This window comes from Oncorhynchus mykiss, chromosome 27 (genome assembly GCF_057628025.1).
Source record: "Oncorhynchus mykiss isolate SJ-2025 chromosome 27, ASM5762802v1, whole genome shotgun sequence".
Taxonomy (NCBI): Eukaryota; Metazoa; Chordata; class Actinopteri; order Salmoniformes; family Salmonidae; genus Oncorhynchus; species Oncorhynchus mykiss.
In genome coordinates this window covers 4083300-4103899 of record NC_143048.1, presented here as the reverse complement: position 1 = coordinate 4103899, position 20600 = coordinate 4083300, and the positions used below count along the sequence as shown (strand labels likewise).

Sequence of the window (20600 nt, the reverse complement as noted above, 5' to 3'; positions counted from 1 at the left end):
GTTATAAAACTTAAAACTTGCCCCATAACAAAAAAGTGTAGAATTGCAGGAAATTAGCTTTAAAACTGAAACATTTTCTCTTAATCTAATGACAAAATGTGTAGAATACCATTATAAAACTAGACATTTTCTCTGCACTATGTCAAAATGTGTTGAAATGCAGGAATTTAGCGAAAAAAAGAAGCAATCATCTGTTACTTTAATTCAGTGTGATCATGCAACAATGAAATGTAAAATAATGCAATCATAACATCACAACATCATGGGACTGCATAAAACACCTCACAGCGAATAATCATTTTTGTCGAGGCCTTACAGGCTACTCTATTGTAAAGTGGTTTGTAAAATGTTTTTCATACGGCGGTCATTCTCTGTTTTTTTTTTATCTCTGTCACCCCCTCTCTCTCTCCTACTCCTTGGCAGTTATTGGCTGTAGCTTCAAGTCTTCACTGGCTTGGGTTGGTGTTCGAATCCCGCCTGCTCCTCCTACTCCTGAACACCTCCCTGACCCTCTGTCTGAATGTCTTGGAGAAGTAGTAGTAGAGCACGGGGTCCAGGCAGAGATGCAGCACCACCAGCAGTAATGTGGACTCCTTGGCCAGGAAGAGGTGCCTCTTGGTCTGGCAGTCTGGAGTGATGACCTCGGTCTGGGCCAGCGTATAAGGTGTTCGTACCACGTGGTATGGCACGAAGCACACCACGTACGCTGCCGTCACCACCGTAACATTGATGGTTGCACGGCGAGCATGGCGCCACTGTTCAGGGTCATTCCTGCTCGCCAGCAACCTCTTTAGCACCAGACCATTGGAGACGAGGACAGCCGTGGACGCGTTGAGGAACAGGATGGTACAGAGGAAGACTGCGAGGCCGTGCCAGTGGAGTCCCACCTCCTGCTTCAGCTTGGAGCAGCTCAGGAACTTCCTCTCTGGGACGTCCTGGATGGGCAGGGCCATGTTGGGCACCATGATGAGGAGCACAAGTAGCCACACCGTCACTGACATCAGCCTGGCGAAGCCCACTTCTTGTAAACGGAACAGTCTGGAGCTCTGGCTGGTCAATCAATAAATCAATCAATCACTGTTTAATGTGCCTCTAATTCTAGCAAAACATTTAACCAAAAAAATGCTAATAATCCTTACACAATAATTAACAATAGTACAACATTAAAATAAGTTCAAAAGACAGTTTCGAAACCATAATAATACCTGATCTGCATGTAGCAGTCAATGCTGATGAAGGTGAGGAAGAAGATGGACACATACATGCTGATGTAGACTACCACGGCGCTCACCTGGCAGTGGAAGACCATGAAGCCCCAGGGCGCCACACCGAGGTCTTTGGCCACCTTGAAGGGCAGGGCCAGGGTGAGCAGGAGGTCAGCGGTCAGGAGATTGACCAGGTAGACATTGATGCTCTTCTTGTCATTGTAGCTGTGTATGAACACCCACAGAGCCACCAGGTTGGCAGCTATGCTGGTGAGAAAGACCAGGATGTAGAGCACGCTGAAAGGCTCCATCTGGTCATTGACAACGCACTGAGGGAGGGTGTCATCGGTGGAGTTTGTGGGAAGCGTCATCATCAATTGGGGAGTAGATAGTCTAACACAACATGCACCTTTGACTGACAAAAAAAATCCACATGTGGTTAGGTCATACAAATTTGATCAGTTTAGAAAACTGAGGCCAGCCAGCAAAACATAAACAAGCGTACTGCAGTGATCTTAGAACAACACCTATGAACCTTGTTTAAAAAATAAATAATGAGAACCTTACTCTAAATGTCACTCCTCCGTTGTGTCTGTTTGTTGGTTTTCAGCTGAGTCACCGAAGTCACTGTCTGTTTAAAATGAGATTACAGGAAGTGGTGAACACTATGAGTTTCATGTTCAACTTCTTCAGCGTATATACCCAGACGACACATCCTAGACAGTCAGGGACCGGTAAAAGGAAGCGAGAAAAAGATTTCCATTCTGAATCTCACCAATTTGTAAACAATCTAACCATTTAAAAAAAAAAACGTTTTTATCCCACTATACCCAAGGATTACGTTTGCTTGACATTATCTCACCATTTGTACAGCAGATTGAAACAAGTCCTATTTTTGGTTGAAATGTCCTATTTGACAGGTCTATTTAGCATTAGAAACTGAGATATAATCTAACCCTTTAAAAGAGGATGCACTTTAATTGCATATTTTATTTTTAGGTTTATTTGCTACAATATTGTTTTGTCATTCTGTATGTTGGACTTCCTCTTGTAAAAGCCTTCCTCATACCACACAAAAACAAAAAGCTTTTAGCTATATTATGTTATGCTTTTAATGTTTTACATTTTGAGGACAGGAAATTCTGTGGTGGGTTTTGGCGGTCTGTATCTGCTACAGGAACTGATGCACAGAAATAAGATGTGCTCAATAGAGAAGTGTAATTTCTGTTCCCTAATCTGTGCTTTTGATCACACATGGAAATTATGACAGGTACTCATTTCTAATGTGTATCATTTATTGGAGCTTGATACAAATACATAAGACACGAAGTGCACAGACACTAACCTTGGTGTTTTATCTGGCTGTACGTGTTGCCATGATTTGATTGATTGAACGCACAATGATTAATACTGTACTTTTGACAACAACAATGCTAGAGCCATTTATTAAGAGTGTTTGTGCAGGTAGGTTGAATAGAGAGGTTGGGGACAGAAACAAGGCCAAACAATATATTTCTCCGTCTAAATCACTAAGGTAAACCACAGGTTACATATCAAGCTGTCGTCTGAGTTTATCAGGAAAATTTAGGTCTAGGCTCTCAGCAGGGCAAAATAGCAGTACAAGGCAAATAGGCAAATGTATGTTCTATCTAGACCAAAGGATGCCCATAGGTAACCCATGTCATATTCTGTATTGAGTAGAGACATCAAATTAGCGCATTTTAGCCTCCAAAACAAGTATTGACATTCTAGGCAGTTTATCTTTTTTCCCCCAATACAAAGTTCAAATAATTTCTAGTAGATAGAAAATGTACCAGAGGAGGGCAGTGCGGTGTGTCCTAAATTACACTGGCCCGTCTCGACATGCTGAATGACGTCCTTGTCTGGGTGCATGGCAGGGTGGTCAGGTTCCCCTGGCTAATTCTCCTAGCTCCTGGCGGTGGGCCTGTACTGTCTGGCTGTGCCATTGTTATACTATGACGCCTCTGCATGCCCAGCTGGGCCCTGAAGGTCTTACAGAAGATGAAGTAGATGAGTGGGTCCAGGCAGGCATTGAGGACTGACAGCAGGACTGTCAGCTCCTTCATGTAGTAGAAGGCCTGATGCCAGTAACACCTGTGCAAGAAGGGCCGGAGGAAGGTGTAGGGCAGGCGCACCAGGTGGTACGGCACAAAGCACACGCAGAACACAGTGACCAGAACGAGCATGTTTCTCTTGGAGCGGCTGAGGTTCCTTCCGGATCCACAGGAAGGATGTTTCTGCTGGTTTAGCTGCGCCTGTTGCAGCCTGAGGATGGTGCCCCAGTAGAAGAAGATGAGGGAAAACAGAACAAAGAGGAAGATGGCGGCCGAGAAACTGTGGATTATCTTGTAGAGCAGTAGAAGCTGGGTGCTGTGGAGGGAGTCACAGCCTATGGTACCGGGGATGAGATCTGCACCCCAAGTGGTGAGGAGGGATACTGTCAGGTACGCAGATGATGAGGCCAGAAGGGTGACCCAGGTTGCCATGGAGATGTAGTGGGCAGCGCGCACCGTTTGCAGGGTGTGGGTCTCCAGAGGACGGACGATCTTCAGGTACCTGTAGGCAGTAGGATGGCTTAGCAGGGGTAAGATGAATTGAGAACTGACTCATTACTGAGTCTTACTGATGTTGTATTCATGAACATGGCTGCCAACCTGAATGGTGTCAGTGAAATGTGCACCTTTTGAAGGTGAAATTTGCAACAACAAAAAAATATACATTTGAAGGGTAGCTAGCACTGCCGACACTTACGCAGCATCACAAGAAGACTATTCAACTTGATTCACATATCCAAATCAAACAAGATTGCTGTAGTTGTGTCACTGGACATGGGAAAGGAATTTGATAGGGTCAGCTGGCCTTTTCTCTTTACAGTCCCAAAAAATTGAATGGATAAAGATTATATATACACAACACCTACAGTATCTGTTGTAAACAATGGGAAAATGTCTCAACCATTGATGCTGGCTAGCAGGGGCAATCTCATGATTTTTTTCCACTGCTATTTCCCTCTTTATAGAACCTCTTGCCTGTGCTATCAGACAGAACAACCAAATCCATGGCATACAGGCTGACAGACATGGACTTGTCAGTTATCAATAAATACCTGTTGGCTGCGATGTACTCCATGAAGAGGATGCTGGCGTACATGTTGAGGTAGAAGGCCGTGGCTCCAAAGTTGCAGTACACGTGGCGCATAATGGTCGAGTTGTGGGTGGCGTAGTTGGCAATGCGGAGAGGCAGACACAGGCTGAGGAAGAAGTCTGCCGCGGCCAGGTTCTGCATATATACTGTCACGCTGGATTGGTGGCGCTGGGCTCGGCAGAAGTAGACCCGCACCGTGAAGCCGTTGAGAACCACGCCCACCAGGAAGACCAGGGAGTAGGTTACGGTGAAGAATGGGTGTGCGGAGATCTCCATCAAGCCGCAAGAGGCCGACCCAGAACCATTTCCCACAGTGTAGTTCATGGTCTGTATAGAGTATGTATTGAAATAGCTGTCCATTCCTCCCAAAATTGAATCATTAAAACATTTCTAGCCCGTCTATCTATGGGTAAAAGGGTTGACGTGTTACGTTCGACGTGCTCAGTTTTCCACCACAAAATGGCCAAAAAGAGTAGAACCAGCTTTTTATTTTTAAAGTTGCACCATATTAAAAAGGGAGGCCAGTTCACGTAAGAAGGTTGACCTTAAATTGAGGGACAGGATTCTTAAGAATATTTATTTTATGTGATTAGTGATTCATCTAATCACATGAATTACATAATAATCTTCAGAAATGACTTTGTCAAAGCAATAACACAACTAGGGCTTTACAATAATGGTGAAAACTTGGAAAAGGTCTGGTGTTAAGAGGTTAAAAATCTTCCTAGAAGTCACAGAGGATGCACAGAGGGGCATCTCAAATTAGCAAGTCATTATTCAAATAAAAAATATATATATTTATAGAATTTTCCATGTGGCCTATGTTCAAATTAATTAAAATATCAAAGGGACACAAATGTCTCTCTATTCGTGGAACAACCCTCCTATCTATCTGTTATACAGATCCTCGAATATCAACGTTCTTCTGCCTCAGTTCCTTACAGCATCTTTGTCAATCTCCAACAATTCATTAATGATCTTGGTTAAGCTTTGTAGTAGTCATCAATAAATCATTATAACTGCTTATAAGTAATAGTATACATTTGAAAATACTCATTTATGAATAGAATGTAAACTATACATCGTTTATTCATGCTTATGCATGAAAGTGGTACTACCATGATATGTAAAATACTTAACTGACAGGGAAATAGATATGCTCATCTGCATCGCTCCACTATTGCTCTCTTAAGCTGTTACTTAAAAAAATCTTTCACTCATTTGTTGCAGAATTATTAAGTTATCACTATGTAATAGAGAATGTTATGAATATATCTCTTACCCTTCTTTCTGTTCCAAAGATACAGTATGTCAGCTGGACCGCCTGGTTAGATCAAAGTATGTTCTCTATATTCTCTACAACTTCCTTTTTCATGAGGTAGTGTGAATGCGTATGAATGTGGGTGTGTGTGTGTGTGTCTCTGTGTGTGTTGGTGATAGACAGAGAGCGAGAGTAAGAATGCCTGAATGCACGTGTGTACATGTGTGTGAGCGTGCATGTGTTCTAGAGAGAGAGGAAGAGGGCGCATGGAAATATTTGTCTAGTCAAGAAACAGTGATGTAGTGATAGCTAAATAGGTCATCAGTCAATACTATAAATGCAGGTCTCAGGTACTGCATTTGGAAGTCAAATCAAGAGGTCGCTTGACAAATATATACTTTTTGCCCCGTAGCAGTTCTCCTCACTGAATTGAGTTCATTACGATGGTGTGATAAGGTCATCTGGAGCATGCACAAAACATCACTTCTTGAATTCCCTACTTGGCTGTGTTCCAAACAAGTAAAAGACACACCCTCTCCCCTCAGTCCTCAAATTAAGTGGACAGTTCAGAAGGCGTATCATGAAGTATGATGAATTGACACTTGCAAGGCAATGGGTGAGGGAGGAATAAATTCCTTGCCCGGCTGTGTGTGTTTTATATGCGCTACAGTCAATTATGATTGTATTTCATATATTGGCTGGAAGACAATGCATCCGCAGACATCGAGTACTAGCCATTCGACAATATCTGGTAAATCAGAAATGATAATGTCAGGGAAAGTTGTATGCACTATCTAATGTTTCCAACAGCTAACCAAACAAAAACATCCTTACTTTTACGATACGTGTTTGTGCCGTCATATGCATTAGTAGCATAACTTATTTACATTCGTTTTTACTTACACTTGTATGTTGACTTCTCCATATTGATGTTGGTTTTAAGTTTTGTCTGACTTTTCTGAGCGGATGTAATACAATCATCGCAAATTGAGTTATGGGGTGTTTCAGGCCCCGGAGTGAACAGAACTGTACACTTGATCACAAACGAGAGCTGAGGGGCTTACTTTGCCAACTTCCCTTGCTTGGCTAATTGTTTGGACCGACGACAAATATGGCCGCTGGGATTCCCCCAAGGGCATAAGGCGAGGGTAAGTGGAGGAGGATGTGTCTTTTACGTGTTTGAAACGCAGCCCTTGTCTGTGCAGTTTGATACAAACAAGCTGTAGCACTGCCTGGAGTTGTCATCAACTCACACACATCCAACAAATACATTTAATTCAGTAAGAACCACATAAATACCCCAGTGGTATATCAAGCTAGCAGGTTTTATGTTTTTATTTCCCCTTATACAGCAACTTGAAGGTGAATGGGGAAATGAGTGAACATGAGGAGGATGATAGGGCACCGACAAGCAGTTCCAGGAAGTGGATCCTCAATGCTTGGAACCCGTTGTGATAATAAATATTAGCGATAGCGATATTACTGTGCAACATTCTATTTTCATTCTATTTTCTCCCAAGATTGCAAGACCGTTCGTATGTTGATGTAGTGAGCCTTGCGGATTGTATTGTCCAATCATAGAGCAGATACAAGCCACATGATCCGCCAGCGAACACATAACGGCAGCTGACAGCAGATCACGTGACTTGCATCTGCTCTGTGACTGGACGACACATACCTCAATGCTGTATGGGATAAGTAGTTTGTTTCCCCTCAACACCGGTATGTACAGTCTTGAACTCTTGACTCTTTTTCTTCTTATATCACAGTTTTTTTTATTCAACATTAACGAGCATGTTTTTGAAATGTGTATGCTAAAAATGACTGGCCATGACGGAACCACATGAAAATAAAATAAAAGAGAGCCGCACACTCTAGGAGCTCAGAAGCAAAAATGTAATTACCAACGTTTCGACAGCCAAGCTGTCTTCATCAGGGTATAATCACAAACACTGCGGGATGACTCGTTTATATAGTGTCAAAAGACACAGGTGTCTGTAATCATGGCCAAGAGTGGCCTAATATTATTGGTTAATAATCAAATATTAAAATGTCATACAAAGAACAGCATACAAACAACAAATGGATAGCATACGATCATAGATTAATTTGACTACACAAGCTTACAAACAATTACAATGGCAAAGTCACAATAATCACAAGAATGGCTTCAGATCAAAGTCTACGTTGAGACCGAAGGGCGCAGGGGTCTTTAAATTAAAGATCCAGACAGCCTCTCGTTTTAACAATAAATTATCAAGGTCACCCCCTCTCCTAGGGAGGTGACATGTTCGATGCCAATATAACGCAGAGACGAGATCGAGTGGCCTGCCTCCAAGAAGTGGGCCGCAACTGGATAAGTAAAGTTTTTACACTTAATGGTGCTACGATGCTCTGAGATATGTACTTTTAATTCGCGCTTTGTTTTACCTACATAATTTTTACCACAAGGACAAGTTATAAGATAAATAACTGCCTTAGTGGAGCACGTAATAACACCTTTTATTGGGATCGATTTCCCTGTTTGTGGGTGTTTGAAGGATCTACATTTATAAGTGCCATTGCATTGAGCACAGCTATTACATTTGGGTGACAACTATCAGCCCTCGTCAAACTGTTACGATCAGTAGGTTTCCTGTAAAGATCAGTGTATAGAACATTATCTTCACACAAGATCAGAAAATCAAGAAAACTGATTTGACGTGTATCAGATTGCATAGTAAATCTCAGATGCTCAGAACAGGAGTTAAGAAAAGCATGGAATGCCTGGAGCTGTTTTGCATAACCCCTCCATTAAACAAAAATATCATCAATATACCGTTTCCAAATAATGATGTGAGGCAAGAAAACATTTTTGAGAGGATTGAAAATAGACTGTTTCTCCATGTAACCCACATACAAATTAGCATTAGCAATATGTCTCGATAGAGTGATTGCGATTGGCTGGAGGTATAAAATAACTCTTGCTTCTAAAAGGAGTCGGAGTATGTGCAGGAGAGCAAGAGTGGCCTAATATCATTGGTTAATAATCAAATATTAAAATGTCATACAAAGAACAGCATACAAACAACAAATGGATAGCATACGATAGGTGTGCGTTTAATAGGTGTGCGTTTATTTTTCTTCTAGATAGTTCTGGAACCACAACCATGAAATGAGGGGCACGGCCCGTCAGAGCCCTATGGAGGAGTTGGTGGCTGCCTGGTACTCTGGAATGCTGTTGTTCAGGCCTCTAGTTTCCTGAGACATCCTCTCTTCTAGACATTCCTCCAGCCATGAAAATGTATCTCTATCTATTACAACCACAGAGGAGATTTGTTTGTGTGTATGTGTACACTGCCCCCACTTGGGGATTAAACCATTTTTTCAATTTTCTTAACTTTTACTTTTTGCTGCAAAATATCCAAAATATGTGTATGTGTGTATGTATGTATATATATATATATATACAGTGCCTTGCGAAAGTATTCGGCCCCCTTGAACTTTGCGACCTTTTGCTACATTTCAGGCTTCAAACATAAAGATATAAAACTGTATTTTTTTGTGAAGAATCAACAACAAGTGGGACACAATCATGAAGTGGAACGACATTTATTGGATATTTCAAACTTTTTTAACAAATCAAAAACTGAAAAATTGGGCGTGCAAAATTATTCAGCCCCTTTACTTTCAGTGCAGCAAACTCTCTCCAGAAGTTCAGTGAGGATCTCTGAATGATCCAATGTTGACCTAAATGACTAATGATGATAAATACAATCCACCTGTGTGTAATCAAGTCTCCGTATAAATGCACCTGCACTGTGATAGTCTCAGAGGTCCGTTAAAAGCGCAGAGAGCATCATGAAGAACAAGGAACACACCAGGCAGGTCCGAGATACTGTTGTGAAGAAGTTTAAAGCCGGATTTGGATACAAAAAGATTTCCCAAGCTTTAAACATCCCAAGGAGCACTGTGCAAGCGATAATATTGAAATGGAAGGAGTATCAGACCACTGCAAATCTACCAAGACCTGGCCGTCCCTCTAAACTTTCAGCTCATACAAGGAGAAGACTGATCAGAGATGCAGCCAAGAAGCCCATGATCACTCTGGATGAACTGCAGAGATCTACAGCTGAGGTGGGAGACTCTGTCCAAAGGACAACAATCAGTCGTATATTGCACAAATCTGGCCTTTATGGAAGAGTGGCAAGAAGAAAGCCATTTCTTAAAGATATCCATAAAAGTGTTGTTTAAAGTTTGCCACAAGCCACCTGGGAGACACACCAAACATGTGGAAGAAGGTGCTCTGGTCAGATGAAACCAAAATGGAACTTTTTGGCAACAATGCGAAACGTTATGTTTGGCGTAAAAGCAACACAGCTGAACACACCATCCCCACTGTCAAACATGGTGGTGGCAGCATCATGGTTTGGGCCTGCTTTTCTTCAGCAGGGACAGGGAAGATGGTTAAAATTGATGGGAAGATGGATGGAGCCAAATACAGGACCATTCTGGAAGAAAACCTGATGGAGTCTGCAAAAGATCTGAGACTGGGACAGAGATTTGTCTTCCAACAAGACAATGATCCAAAACATAAAGCAAAATCTACAATGGAATGGTTCAAAAATAAACATATCCAGGTGTTAGAATGGCCAAGTCAAAGTCCAGACCTGAATCCAATCGAGAATCTGTGGAAAGAACTGAAAACTGCTGTTCACAAATGCTCTCCATCCAACCTCACTGATCTCGAGCTGTTTTGCAAGGAGGAATGGGAAAAAATGTCAGTCTCTCGATGTGCAAAACTGATAGAGACATACCCCAAGCGACTTACAGCTGTAATCGCAGCAAAAGGTGGCGCTACAAAGTATTAACTTAAGGGGGCTGAATAATTTTGCACGCCCAATTTTTCAGTTTTTGATTTGTTAAAAAAGTTTGAAATCCAATAAATGTCGTTCCACTTCATGATTGTGTCCCACTTGTTGTTGATTCTTCACAAAAAAATACAGTTTTATATATTTATGTTTGAAGCCTGAAATATGGCAAAAGGTCGCAAAGTTCAAGGGGGCCGAATATTTTCGCAAGGCACTGTATATGACATTATAACTACTTACATGTTTTGTCAGCAGTTATAATGTCATAATGTGTCAAGCAAAAAAATCAACAACTGAGAGGAATATGTTAGTTAATGTAGAGACAAACAATTGTGCATATCTTTTTGACAAAGTTAATTTACAAATATAGCTATTCAGCAAGTTAGCTGACTAGCTAATGACATGAGTATGACATTATAATTCGTGTTGTTTAATGTTTTAGGGACTCCTGTGAAAACCAGCACACCAGGCTGTCGTCTTGGGAAACAAGAATCTAGCTAGCTAAAGCATTTACTGCAAATTGTATGTACAATTGTGTAAGCTTGCCTTGCAATGCAGCTGAAGTAACATAGCCAGTTAACTGTTTACTTGCTTATGGTGTAGTGGAGGATAAAAATAACTGAATGCCTATGGATGTGTAGCTAGCTACGGTATGTAGCCGATCTGTGTTTGTCCGTGATGTGTACGCCACCTTCTCCACTGCTGTCTTGTCGATGTGGATAGGGGGGTGCTCCCTCTGCTGTTTGCTGAAGTCCACAATCATCTCCTTTGTTTTGTTGATGTTGAGTGAGAGGTTGTTTTGCTTTACACCACACTCCGAGTGCCCTCAACTCCTCTTGGAGAATGTCTCATCATTGTTGGCAATCAAGCCTACTACTGTTGTGCCGTCTGCAAACTTGATGATTGAGTTGGAGGCGTGCATGGCCACGCAGTCATGGGTGAACAGAGAGTACAGAAGGGGGCTGAGCACGCACCCTTGTGGGGCTCCAGTGTTGAGGATCAGCAAAGTGGAGATGTTGTTTCCTAACTTCACCACCTGGGGGCGGCCTGTCAGGAAGTCCAGGACCCAATTGCACAGGGCGGGGTTGAGACCCAGGGCCTCTAGCTTCATGATGAGCTTGGAGGTTACTATGGTGTTGAATGCTGAGCTATAGTCAATGAACAGCATTCTTACATAGGGTATTCCTCTTGTACAGGTGGAATAGGGCAGTGCGCAGTGTTATGGACCTATTGCGGCGGTAAGCATATTGAAGTGGATAAGGTGGAGGTGATATGATCCTTGACTAGCCTCTCAAAGGACTTCTCAATGACAGAAGTGAGTGCCACGGGGCGATAGTCATTAAGTTCAGTTACCTTTGCCTTCTTGGGTACAGGAACAATGGTGGCCATCTTGAAGCATGTGGCACTGTATTATCCTCAAAGCGAGCAAAGAAGGTATTTAGTTTGTCTGGAAGCAAGACGTTGGTGTCCGTGACTTGCAAGTAACCACTTCACTGTACCATTTACACCTTCTGTATCCTGTGCATGTGACAAATAAACTTAGATTTTATTTGATATAGCATGCGCTTACCACATGGCCTCAAATGTGAATCTTTAAAGAGATGGATGGGGCTAAGGCTTAAGAATGTGTAAACGATACGGAATACAACATTGACATGATTAAAGCAAAAAAATATTTGTATTAAATCAAACCTCAAAACAACATTGACATGATTTAAAGCAACAACAAAAAATGTCTTAACCCATGTCTTATCCTATGGCATCAGTAGCAATTTTTAATACTGTAAAGGTGTTTTCTAGAAACAAATGTCTGTTGTTATAATTTCTAATGCAGTGCAGACATGCCTTCAGCGGAGTTCATTACAAAAGGGTCAGTCGAACTTCCTGCAATATATAAACACATACTGTATCAAGTATTAGAATTCTTGCCTTTTGATGGTTTACTATTTTTCCACAAATGCTTCTTCTTTCAACTCACCTGTTCTCTCTCCTCTCCTCTTCTCATCACATATTACTAACAGTCTGTTCTGTGGTAAGGGAACATCTCTTTGGCCCTCCCCTGCCTCTGGGCAGTTTCTTCAGTAGTGACTCGCGGAACTTAGTGCACATTAAGAAGTAGATGACGGGGTCCAGGCACACGTTGAGTGCTGACAGGAAGAGGGTGACCTCCTTCGCCTGGAACAGCATATAACGGCTGTGCCAGCTGAAGCCGGAGCCGGGTAACTGGCTTTGGGTGTAGGTCACGCGGCAGATGTGGTAGGGCACGAAACAGATGAAGAACACGGCCAGGAGGCTGAAGATACTGCAGTTGGACTTGCTGTACACCCCGCTGTCGTCCTGGCGAACACGGCGGTACGACTTGTAGAAGTGGTGGGCAATGGAAGAGTAGCAGAAGGCTAGAACCAGTACGGTGGCCCAGAACAGGGCCACACCGAAATACGAGGACACCTTGTGCCACTGCTGACCCAGGGGGGTCTTTAGCTGCACACAGTGCCTGGAGCTCTCCTCATCCGCAGGCTTGCTAGTCAGCATGACATTGGGGAGTACGGAAAGCAGCAGCAGGCTCCACGTCAGCAGGGCCAGGACCCGGGTGAACCCCACTCGTTGCAGGGGGTGTGTGCAGGAAGACGAGTGTCTTACGACCTTGACGTAGCGCTCCAGGCTGATGAGGCCCATTAAGATTATGCCCACATACATGGAGGAGTAGAAGAGCACAGCGCTGTAGCGGCACACGGCCACACGGATCTGCCAGCCGCCCAGGCCGAGCTCGCTGGCCACGCGCCAGGGGAAGGTGAACAGCATCAGCAGGTCGGCCACTACCATGTTTTTTAAGTAGACCACCATGCCTGAGTCGCTGGGCACCCGGAAGAAGATCCAGGCAGCCAAGCTGTTGAGAGCCAATCCCACGCCGCCGATCAGCACGTAGAGAACTGGGAGCACCTGGTGGGGAGAAGCAGGATGAGAGTCTGGCTGGAGAATGCGAATAGAGGTGGTTGATACATAAAAATAGGATAACGCAAACACATTTGTTGAAGAAGCATAAGCTATGTCTCAGCATCAGTGTAAGTGTACTGCACCTATCCACCCGTAGAAAAAAAGGGTTTCAAAAGGGTTATTCTGCTGTCCCCATCGGAGAACCCTTTTGAGTTCCAGGTAGAACACTTTTGGGTTCCATGTACAGTACCTTAAGAAAGTATTCACCCCCCTTGGCATTTTTCCTATTTTGTTGCCTTACAACCTGGAATTAAAATTGATTTTTGGGGGGTTAGTATCATTTGATTTACACAACATGCCTACCACTTTGAAGATGAAAAATATTTTTTATTGTGAAACAAACAAGAAATAAGATTTTAAAAATGAAAACTTGAGCGTGCATAATTATTCACCCCCCCCCCCCCTCACACTTTGTAGAGCCACCTTTTGCAGCAATTACAGCTGCATGTCTCTTGGGATATGTCTCTATAAGCTTGGCACATCTAGCCACTGGGATTTGTGCCCATTCTTCATAGCAAAACTGCTCCAGCTCCTTCAAGTTGGATGGGTTCTGCTGGTGTACAGCAATCTTTAAGTCATACCACAGATTCTCAATTGGATTGAGGTCTGGGCTTTGACTAGGCCATTCCAATACATTTAAATGTTTCCCCTTAAACCACTTGAGTGTTACTTTAGCAGTATGCTTAGGGTCATTGTCCTGCTGGAAGGTGGACCTCCGTCCCGGTCTCAAATCTCTGGAAGACTGAAACAGGTGTCCCTCAAGAATTTCCCTGTATTTAGTGCCATCCATAATTTTTTCAATTCTGACCGGTTTCCCAGTCCCTGCTGATGAAAAACATCCCCACAGCATGATGCTGCCACCACCATGCTTCACTGTGGGGATGGTGTTCTCAGGGTGATGCGAGGTGTTGGGTTTGTGCCAGACATAGCATTTTCCTTTATGGCCAAAAAGCTCAATTTTAGTCTCATCTGACAAGAGTACTTTCTTCCAATATGTTTGGGGCGTCAAACATGTTTGCTTATTTTTTTCTTTAAGCAATGGCTTTTTTTCTGGCCACTCTTCCGTAAAACCCAGCTCTGTGGAGTGTACAGCTGAAAAGTGGTCCTATGGACAGATACTCCAATCTCCGCTGTGGAGCTTTGCAGCTCCTTCAGGGTTATCTTTGGTCTCTTTGTTGCCTCTCTGATTAATGCCCTCATTGCCTGGTCTGTGAGTTTTGGTGGGCAGCCCTCTCTTGGCAGGTTTGTTGTGGTGCCATATTCTTTCCATTTTTTCCCCTCATTTACTTCTCCACAACTTTGTCCCTGATCTGTTTGGAGAGCTCCTTGGTCTTCATGGTGCTGCTTGCTTGGTGGTGCCCCTTGCTTAGTGGTGTTGCAGACTCTGGTGCCTTTCAGAACAGGTGTATATATACTGAGATCATGTGACACTTAGATTGCACACAGGTGGACTTTATTTAACTAATTATGTGACTTCTGAAGGTAATTGGTTGCACCAGATCTTATTTAGTGGCTTCATAGCAAAGGGTGTGAATACATATGCACGTACCTCTTTTCAGTATTTTTTTTTTATTTCACTTCACCAATTTGGACTATTTTGTGTATGTCCATTACATGAAATCCAAATAAAAATCTATTTGAATTACAGGTTGTAATGCAACAAAAAACACCAAGGGGGTGAATACTTTTGCAAGGCACTGTATAATATAGAACCAAAAAGGGTTCTACTCAGAAGCAAAAATGGTCTTTTATAGTGTTCTCCTATGAGGACAGCAAAATAACCATTTTAGGTTCTAGATGGGTTCTCTAAGAGTGCATGCATGCCTATACAGTACAAACATTTTAGTGTACATGTAGCTATCAGTCATTCATATAGTTTTCTTGCACATAACGTTTGCTTTTTAAACCTATAGCTGTATTCTTTGAGCCAGAGCCTCATCGCAGATATGAGAAAAGAAAACAAAAAGAGATCAGACATCAGTTCAACTTCTAGTTTTGATTTACATTGGTTGAGTTTTCAACTAACGTGAATTCAACATGAAATCAACAAAAGATGTCACCATTTAGGTTAAAAGTTTGGTGAGAAAAAAAAAATGAAATGCCTTTACGTGGATGACCTTTTAAAATCCAATCAGTTTTCTTCATTGATTCAAATGAATCGCATAGATTTTGGGGGGGTTTAAATTACGTGGAAACAATGTTAATTCAATCCGTTTTTAACTAGTGGGAGGTAATCAACCACATACCTCTACCCTGCCACCCCACATTTCACAATATTGAACACTTTCTTTGGCCTTACATTAGATTAAGGCATCCACCTAGCTGACAAATTTGTGTCATGACGATTAGCAAAGCCCACTTGTCAGTGTAGACTGACATGTAAGCCAAGATCATTTTGACTTGGGGTGGATAGGACTGGGGCTGGGTAACAGCCTGTAATGTCTTATAATGAGTCTTATAATATGCTGTTTCTATGTTTCTATGTTTAACTTTTCATCTGATATTATAACTGGTATTATTGTCAGTATTTAGTCAGGATCATTATGAGATTATTATGAGAGAGCATATAATGATAGGCTTAGGGCATTATGAAATATTTTCATTTTCAATATTTTCATTTTCATATCTAAATAATTTCATTGCATTCTTGTGTGGTATAAACATAAAAGCACAGGTGCCTTATGTTACGACATCATCAGCGCTGTACCTGGTGAGTGAACACGCTGCCGAAGTCTGTTGTCTGATTGGATGGGCCAGTGATCCAGTTGCCGGCCATGCCTGAGAGAGACAGTGTTGATTTCAACGTACATACAGTCTCGTAAAATGGTGTCACTAGAATTTGGTTACAGATGTGCCTCTTTAGTGCAGAGAAAGTCAATAGCTGTAAATATGGATTACTGGTGGTCAAAGAAAACCAAATCAAGGTAGAACATTTTTACTTTTTCTGTAGCATTTGTACAACTTCTCCCAAGTATGAACTTATAAACTGCTGAATCCTACTCGTTTTTTGTGTTTGTTTTTTAAAATACATAAAACTTAAAACAATAGGCTTAGTAAGAATGATTCAGCCAAGTTATTCAGCCCACACAGAAGCCTCTTTTACACCTTACAGAAAAATGTGTTTCATGATCTGAACAATATGATCCAGTCCATAGAGATCCTATTAAATTACTAAAGGGGATATGTCATAAACCCTCAAAGTTACAGAATGTGGTGAAAATGGCAGCTGTATTGGTCAGGGACAATTCCAAACCAGTCTAATTGGAGTTAATGGCAGTAGAGGCATAAAATAGTAATATCATTACAAATACAGTTCATATGGGTTTTATACACATTTTCTGTATAAATAGTCTCTAAAATATATGTATACAGGCCATAAACGTCTACTTTTTTGTTTTCTTGGGAAGCTGTGAGAGCTATTATATGATACAACATCAGTATCTGTTGCATTTACAACTTATCTAAGTCCTATCATCCACTGATTTCAGCCAGTGTATGGCTGTGGGTTGAATGCATTGTTTGAATGGAATGATGGCATATTGCCAGTTAATTTGAATAATTCCTCTGAAGTTGTCTGGCTAGCTAGCTAACAAACATACAGTGCAGATAAATTCTTTAATGCTCAGACTTTATTGTCCCCCGTCTTACTGGCAAAACCATGTTTGATCAACTCCCTGACCAAAATGTCTGTCCTTTATCCCATCATAAGAAGGTGCATGTCCATTCTAGTATTCTATTTCATAATTCTATGATCCAATCACTTTCTGATCAACGTTTGTCAGCCCTACACATTGTATTAAAATCTTTGTGTTATCCGTTCAATGTGTCCGCATTGTGACCAGATTGGCTGATGTCTCCCTGTATACAGATTTTCTTTCAAAATAATAGGAATTTATTTATTTTAATAAAATTACTGATGCCATAGGTCAATAGTGCTACCGGTCAATGATTTTAGATGCCGGTATAATGATGATTTAAATGGTTTGACCATCCAGATGTGTTTACACTTGATTCATATCCAGATACAACGTGTGCCTGACTAGCTCCGGAGGTGGTTAGGAAAATGTGATGAAAATCAGATCACAATGTGTATTTTAATCATGGGCACAAACAGAATGAAGACAAGATCAGGACAAAGGGGTAATATTAGCACCAGGTATAAATGGGGACATAGATGAGTAAAACTCTGTGAAACAAAGATAAAACATTCTGCACCGTGTCCGTGTGTAATGTTAACATACAAGGGAACAATTAACACATTCCTTTTTGCATTTAGCTATCTAACAATTAGCACCTCTTTCATGTGTACAGCAAAGTTATGTGGAGTAGTACACATAGACATATCTCCACAAACTATTATCTCCAGTAGCTTCTATACAAATAGAAAGGCAGTTCCTATATATTTGTTTAAGTAGTCTGATACAGACTAACCTTCAGCAAGCAGGACAGAGATTCTCTGAGGTAAAAAGTGGTGGAGGTCTCTACCTCCTGGCTGTGTGATGAGAGGACACGGCTCCTGTCCTGTTGGATGGTCGAGTATCTCTGTCTGCCTGTCTGTGGGTGGATCTCTCTTACTGCTGACAACACAGGATGCTACTCAGACCTTCCACTGATATTCCAACAACGACCTTGTGTTCTCCAGTCTCAGGGGTTACCTTTTGTCGGACAAATACACACAATAAGTTTCCCCTGTGATGCTCAGGCTTTATTGTCCCCTGTCTTACTCTCTCTCTTTCTCTCTGCATGTGTCCTCCTCCCACACGGCTCCTTCATGAGAATCGGAGGAAGTCAGCAGGGGGTTGGGGGGGGGGGGGGGGGGGGGGGTCTAGGCTAGGGCATTGCATGAAATGGGAAGTGGTGTGACCTCGCTATGCCTCCAAATTTGAGGATCTGTGGTTTCTGGATCTTTGGTTTCTGTATGATTTGGTTCCCATTTTCACATTTCAGTCATTTAGTGGGGAAATCCAATAACATACCACAGTCACTGTAAGAGGACCTTTCTTTGAAATGTTTTAGAAAATATCAACAGAATCACTACCAGTGAGTGCAACAAACACATAAAATGCTTCTTTTCACATTCACCGCCCGACACTTCACCCACTAAGGAGAATGCTGAGCTAGTCAAGTGAACAAGTGATATGAATGTGAGTCAAGCCTCACCAGGGCTGGCGCCAGAACAAATTAGTTGGACAGGCATTTGATTTCCACTCTTAATTTATTTTTATGTATGAGTGTTATATTAAACACCATACGTGGCGTGTGAGTTTCAGGTTTGGGGAAGCTTCCCACCCAGCAAACTGTCCTTAAAAAGACATTGAAAAAGGCCCTTCCGGTGCCGCGGTGGTCTAAGACACCGCATCGCAGTGCCACTAGATTCTGGATTAGAGTCCAGGCTCTGTCGCAGCCGGGAGACCCATGGGGTGGCGCACAATTGGCCCAGCGTTGTCCGGGTTAGGGGAGGGCCAGCAGGGATGTCCTTGTCCCATTGCGCACTAGTGACTCCTGTGGCAGTGCACGCTGACACGGTCACCAGGTGAACAGTGTTTCCTTCGACACATTGGTGCGGCTGGCTTCCAGGTTAAGTGGCCATTGTGTCAAGAAGCAGTGCGGCTTGGTTTGGTTGTTTCGGAGGAAGCACGGCTCTCGACCTTCGCCTCTCCCGAGTTCGTACGGGAGTTGCAGCGATGAAACAAGACTGTAACTATCAATTGGATACTATGAAATTAGGGAGAAAAAGGGGTAAAAACATATATAATTACAGTGGGGCAAAAAAGTATTTAGTCAGCCACCAATTGTGCAAGTTCTCCCACTTAAAAAGATGAGAGAGGCCTGTAATTTTCATCATAGGTACACTTCAACTTTGACAGACAAATTTAGAAAAAGAAATCCAGAAAATCACATTGTAGGATTTGTAATGAATTTATTTGCAAATTATGGTGGAAAATAAGTATTTGGTCACCTACAAACAAGCAAGATTTCTGGCTCTCACAGACCTGTAACTTCTTCTTTAAGAGGCTCCTCTGTCCTCTACTCATTACCTGTATTAATGGCACCTGTTTGAACTTGTTATCAGTATAAAAGACACCTGTCCACAACCTCAAACAGTCACACTCCAAACTCCACTATGGCCAAGACCAAAGAGCTGTCAAAGGACACCAGAAACAAAATTGTAGACCTGCACCAGGCTGGGAAGACTGAATCTGGAATAGGTAAGCAGCTTGGTTTGAAGAAATCAACTGTGGGAGCAATTATTAGGAAATGGAAGACATACAAGACCACTGATAATCTCCCTTGATCTGGGGCTCCACGCAAGATCTCACCCCGTGGGGTCAAAATGATCACAAGAACGGTGAGCAAAAATCCCAGAACCACACGGGGGGGACCTAGTGAATGACCTGCAGAGAGCTGAGACCAAAGTAACAAAGCCTACCATCAGTAACACTACGCCGCCAGGGACTCAAATCCTGCAGTGCCAGATGTGTCCCCCTGCTTAAGCCAGTACATGTCCAGGCCCGTCTGAAGTTTGCTAGAGAGCATTTGGATGATCCAGAAGAAGATTAGGAGACTGTCATATGGTCAGATGAAACCAAAATAGAACTTTTTTGTAAAAACTCAACTTGTCATGTTTGTAGGACAAAGATTGCTGAGTTGCATCCAAAAGAACACCATACCTACTGTGAAGCATGGGGGTGGAAACATCATGCTTTGGGGCTGTTTTTCTGCAAAGGGACCAGGACGACTGATCCGTGTAAAGGAAAGAATGAATGGGGCCATGTATCGTGAGATTTTGAGTGAAAACCTCCTTCCATCAGCAAGGGCATTGAAGATTAAACGTGGCTGGGTCTTTCAGCATGACATTGATCCCAAACACACTGCCCGGGCAACGAAGGAGTGGCTTCGTAAAAAGCAGTGGCCTAGCCAGTCTCCAGATCTCAACCCCATAGAAAATCTTTGGATGCAGTTGAAAGTTCTTGTTGCCCAGCAACAGCCCCAAAACATCACTGCTCTAGATGAGATCTGCATGGAAGAATGGGACAAAATACCAGCAACAGTGTGTGAAAACCTTGTGAAGACTTACAGAAAACGTTTGACCTCTGTCATTGTCAACAAAGGGTATATAACAAA

The 20600-nt window shown here is 42.4% G+C and overlaps 2 protein-coding genes across 10 annotated transcripts; both read right to left on the bottom strand.

The window, feature by feature from the left end:
- Positions 1 to 181: 181 nt before the first annotated feature.
- On the bottom strand, positions 182 to 6725 carry LOC110507342 (G protein-coupled receptor 171). Of its 8 annotated transcripts, none has more exons than XM_090224206.1 (4): positions 6535 to 6671; positions 1773 to 1836; positions 1206 to 1620; positions 182 to 1050 (listed from the first exon to the last, which is right to left on the bottom strand). In XM_090224206.1, the coding sequence occupies exons 3-4, from the start codon at positions 1577 to 1579 to the stop codon at positions 447 to 449; spliced, it is 978 nt and encodes a 325-aa protein (XP_090080332.1). In that variant the 5' UTR covers positions 1580 to 1620; positions 1773 to 1836; positions 6535 to 6671; the 3' UTR covers positions 182 to 446. The 8 variants fall into 8 exon arrangements, with proteins under 8 accessions (XP_090080332.1, XP_090080335.1, XP_090080333.1 ...); XM_090224209.1 differs by having other exon boundaries at positions 1292 to 1620; XM_090224207.1 differs by having other exon boundaries at positions 182 to 1046; positions 1292 to 1620.
- A 5415-nt stretch (positions 6726 to 12140) lies between these two features.
- LOC110507341 (P2Y purinoceptor 14) lies at positions 12141 to 18233 on the bottom strand. 2 transcript variants are annotated; one of them, XM_021587265.3, is made up of 4 exons: positions 17907 to 18233; positions 16183 to 16253; positions 12460 to 13421; positions 12141 to 12365 (listed from the first exon to the last, which is right to left on the bottom strand). In XM_021587265.3, the coding sequence occupies exons 2-3, from the start codon at positions 16249 to 16251 to the stop codon at positions 12486 to 12488; spliced, it is 1005 nt and encodes a 334-aa protein (XP_021442940.1). In that variant the 5' UTR covers positions 16252 to 16253; positions 17907 to 18233; the 3' UTR covers positions 12141 to 12365; positions 12460 to 12485. The 2 variants fall into 2 exon arrangements, with proteins under 2 accessions (XP_021442940.1, XP_021442939.1); XM_021587264.3 differs by having other exon boundaries at positions 12141 to 13421; positions 17907 to 18222.
- Between the last annotated feature and the right edge of the window lie 2367 nt (positions 18234 to 20600).

Bases quoted from the DNA above. Each gene is read 5' to 3' on its own strand.
- LOC110507342 (XM_090224205.1), bottom strand. From the start codon at position 6,612: ATGATTGTATTACATCCGCTCAGAAAAGTCAGACAAAACTTAAAACCA. The intron at 4,698-6,534 runs GTAAGTAAAAAC...TACTCTATACAG, and splicing joins GGAGAAGTCAACATACAAGT to ACCATGAACTACACTGTGGG. The intron at 3,783-4,332 runs GTATTTATTGAT...TACTGCCTACAG, and splicing joins GAGTACATCGCAGCCAACAG to GTACCTGAAGATCGTCCGTC.
- LOC110507341 (XM_021587265.3), bottom strand. From the start codon at position 16,251: ATGGCCGGCAACTGGATCACTGGCCCATCCAATCAGACAACAGACTTC. The intron at 13,422-16,182 runs GTACAGCGCTGA...TCTCCCCACCAG, and splicing joins GCAGCGTGTTCACTCACCAG to GTGCTCCCAGTTCTCTACGT.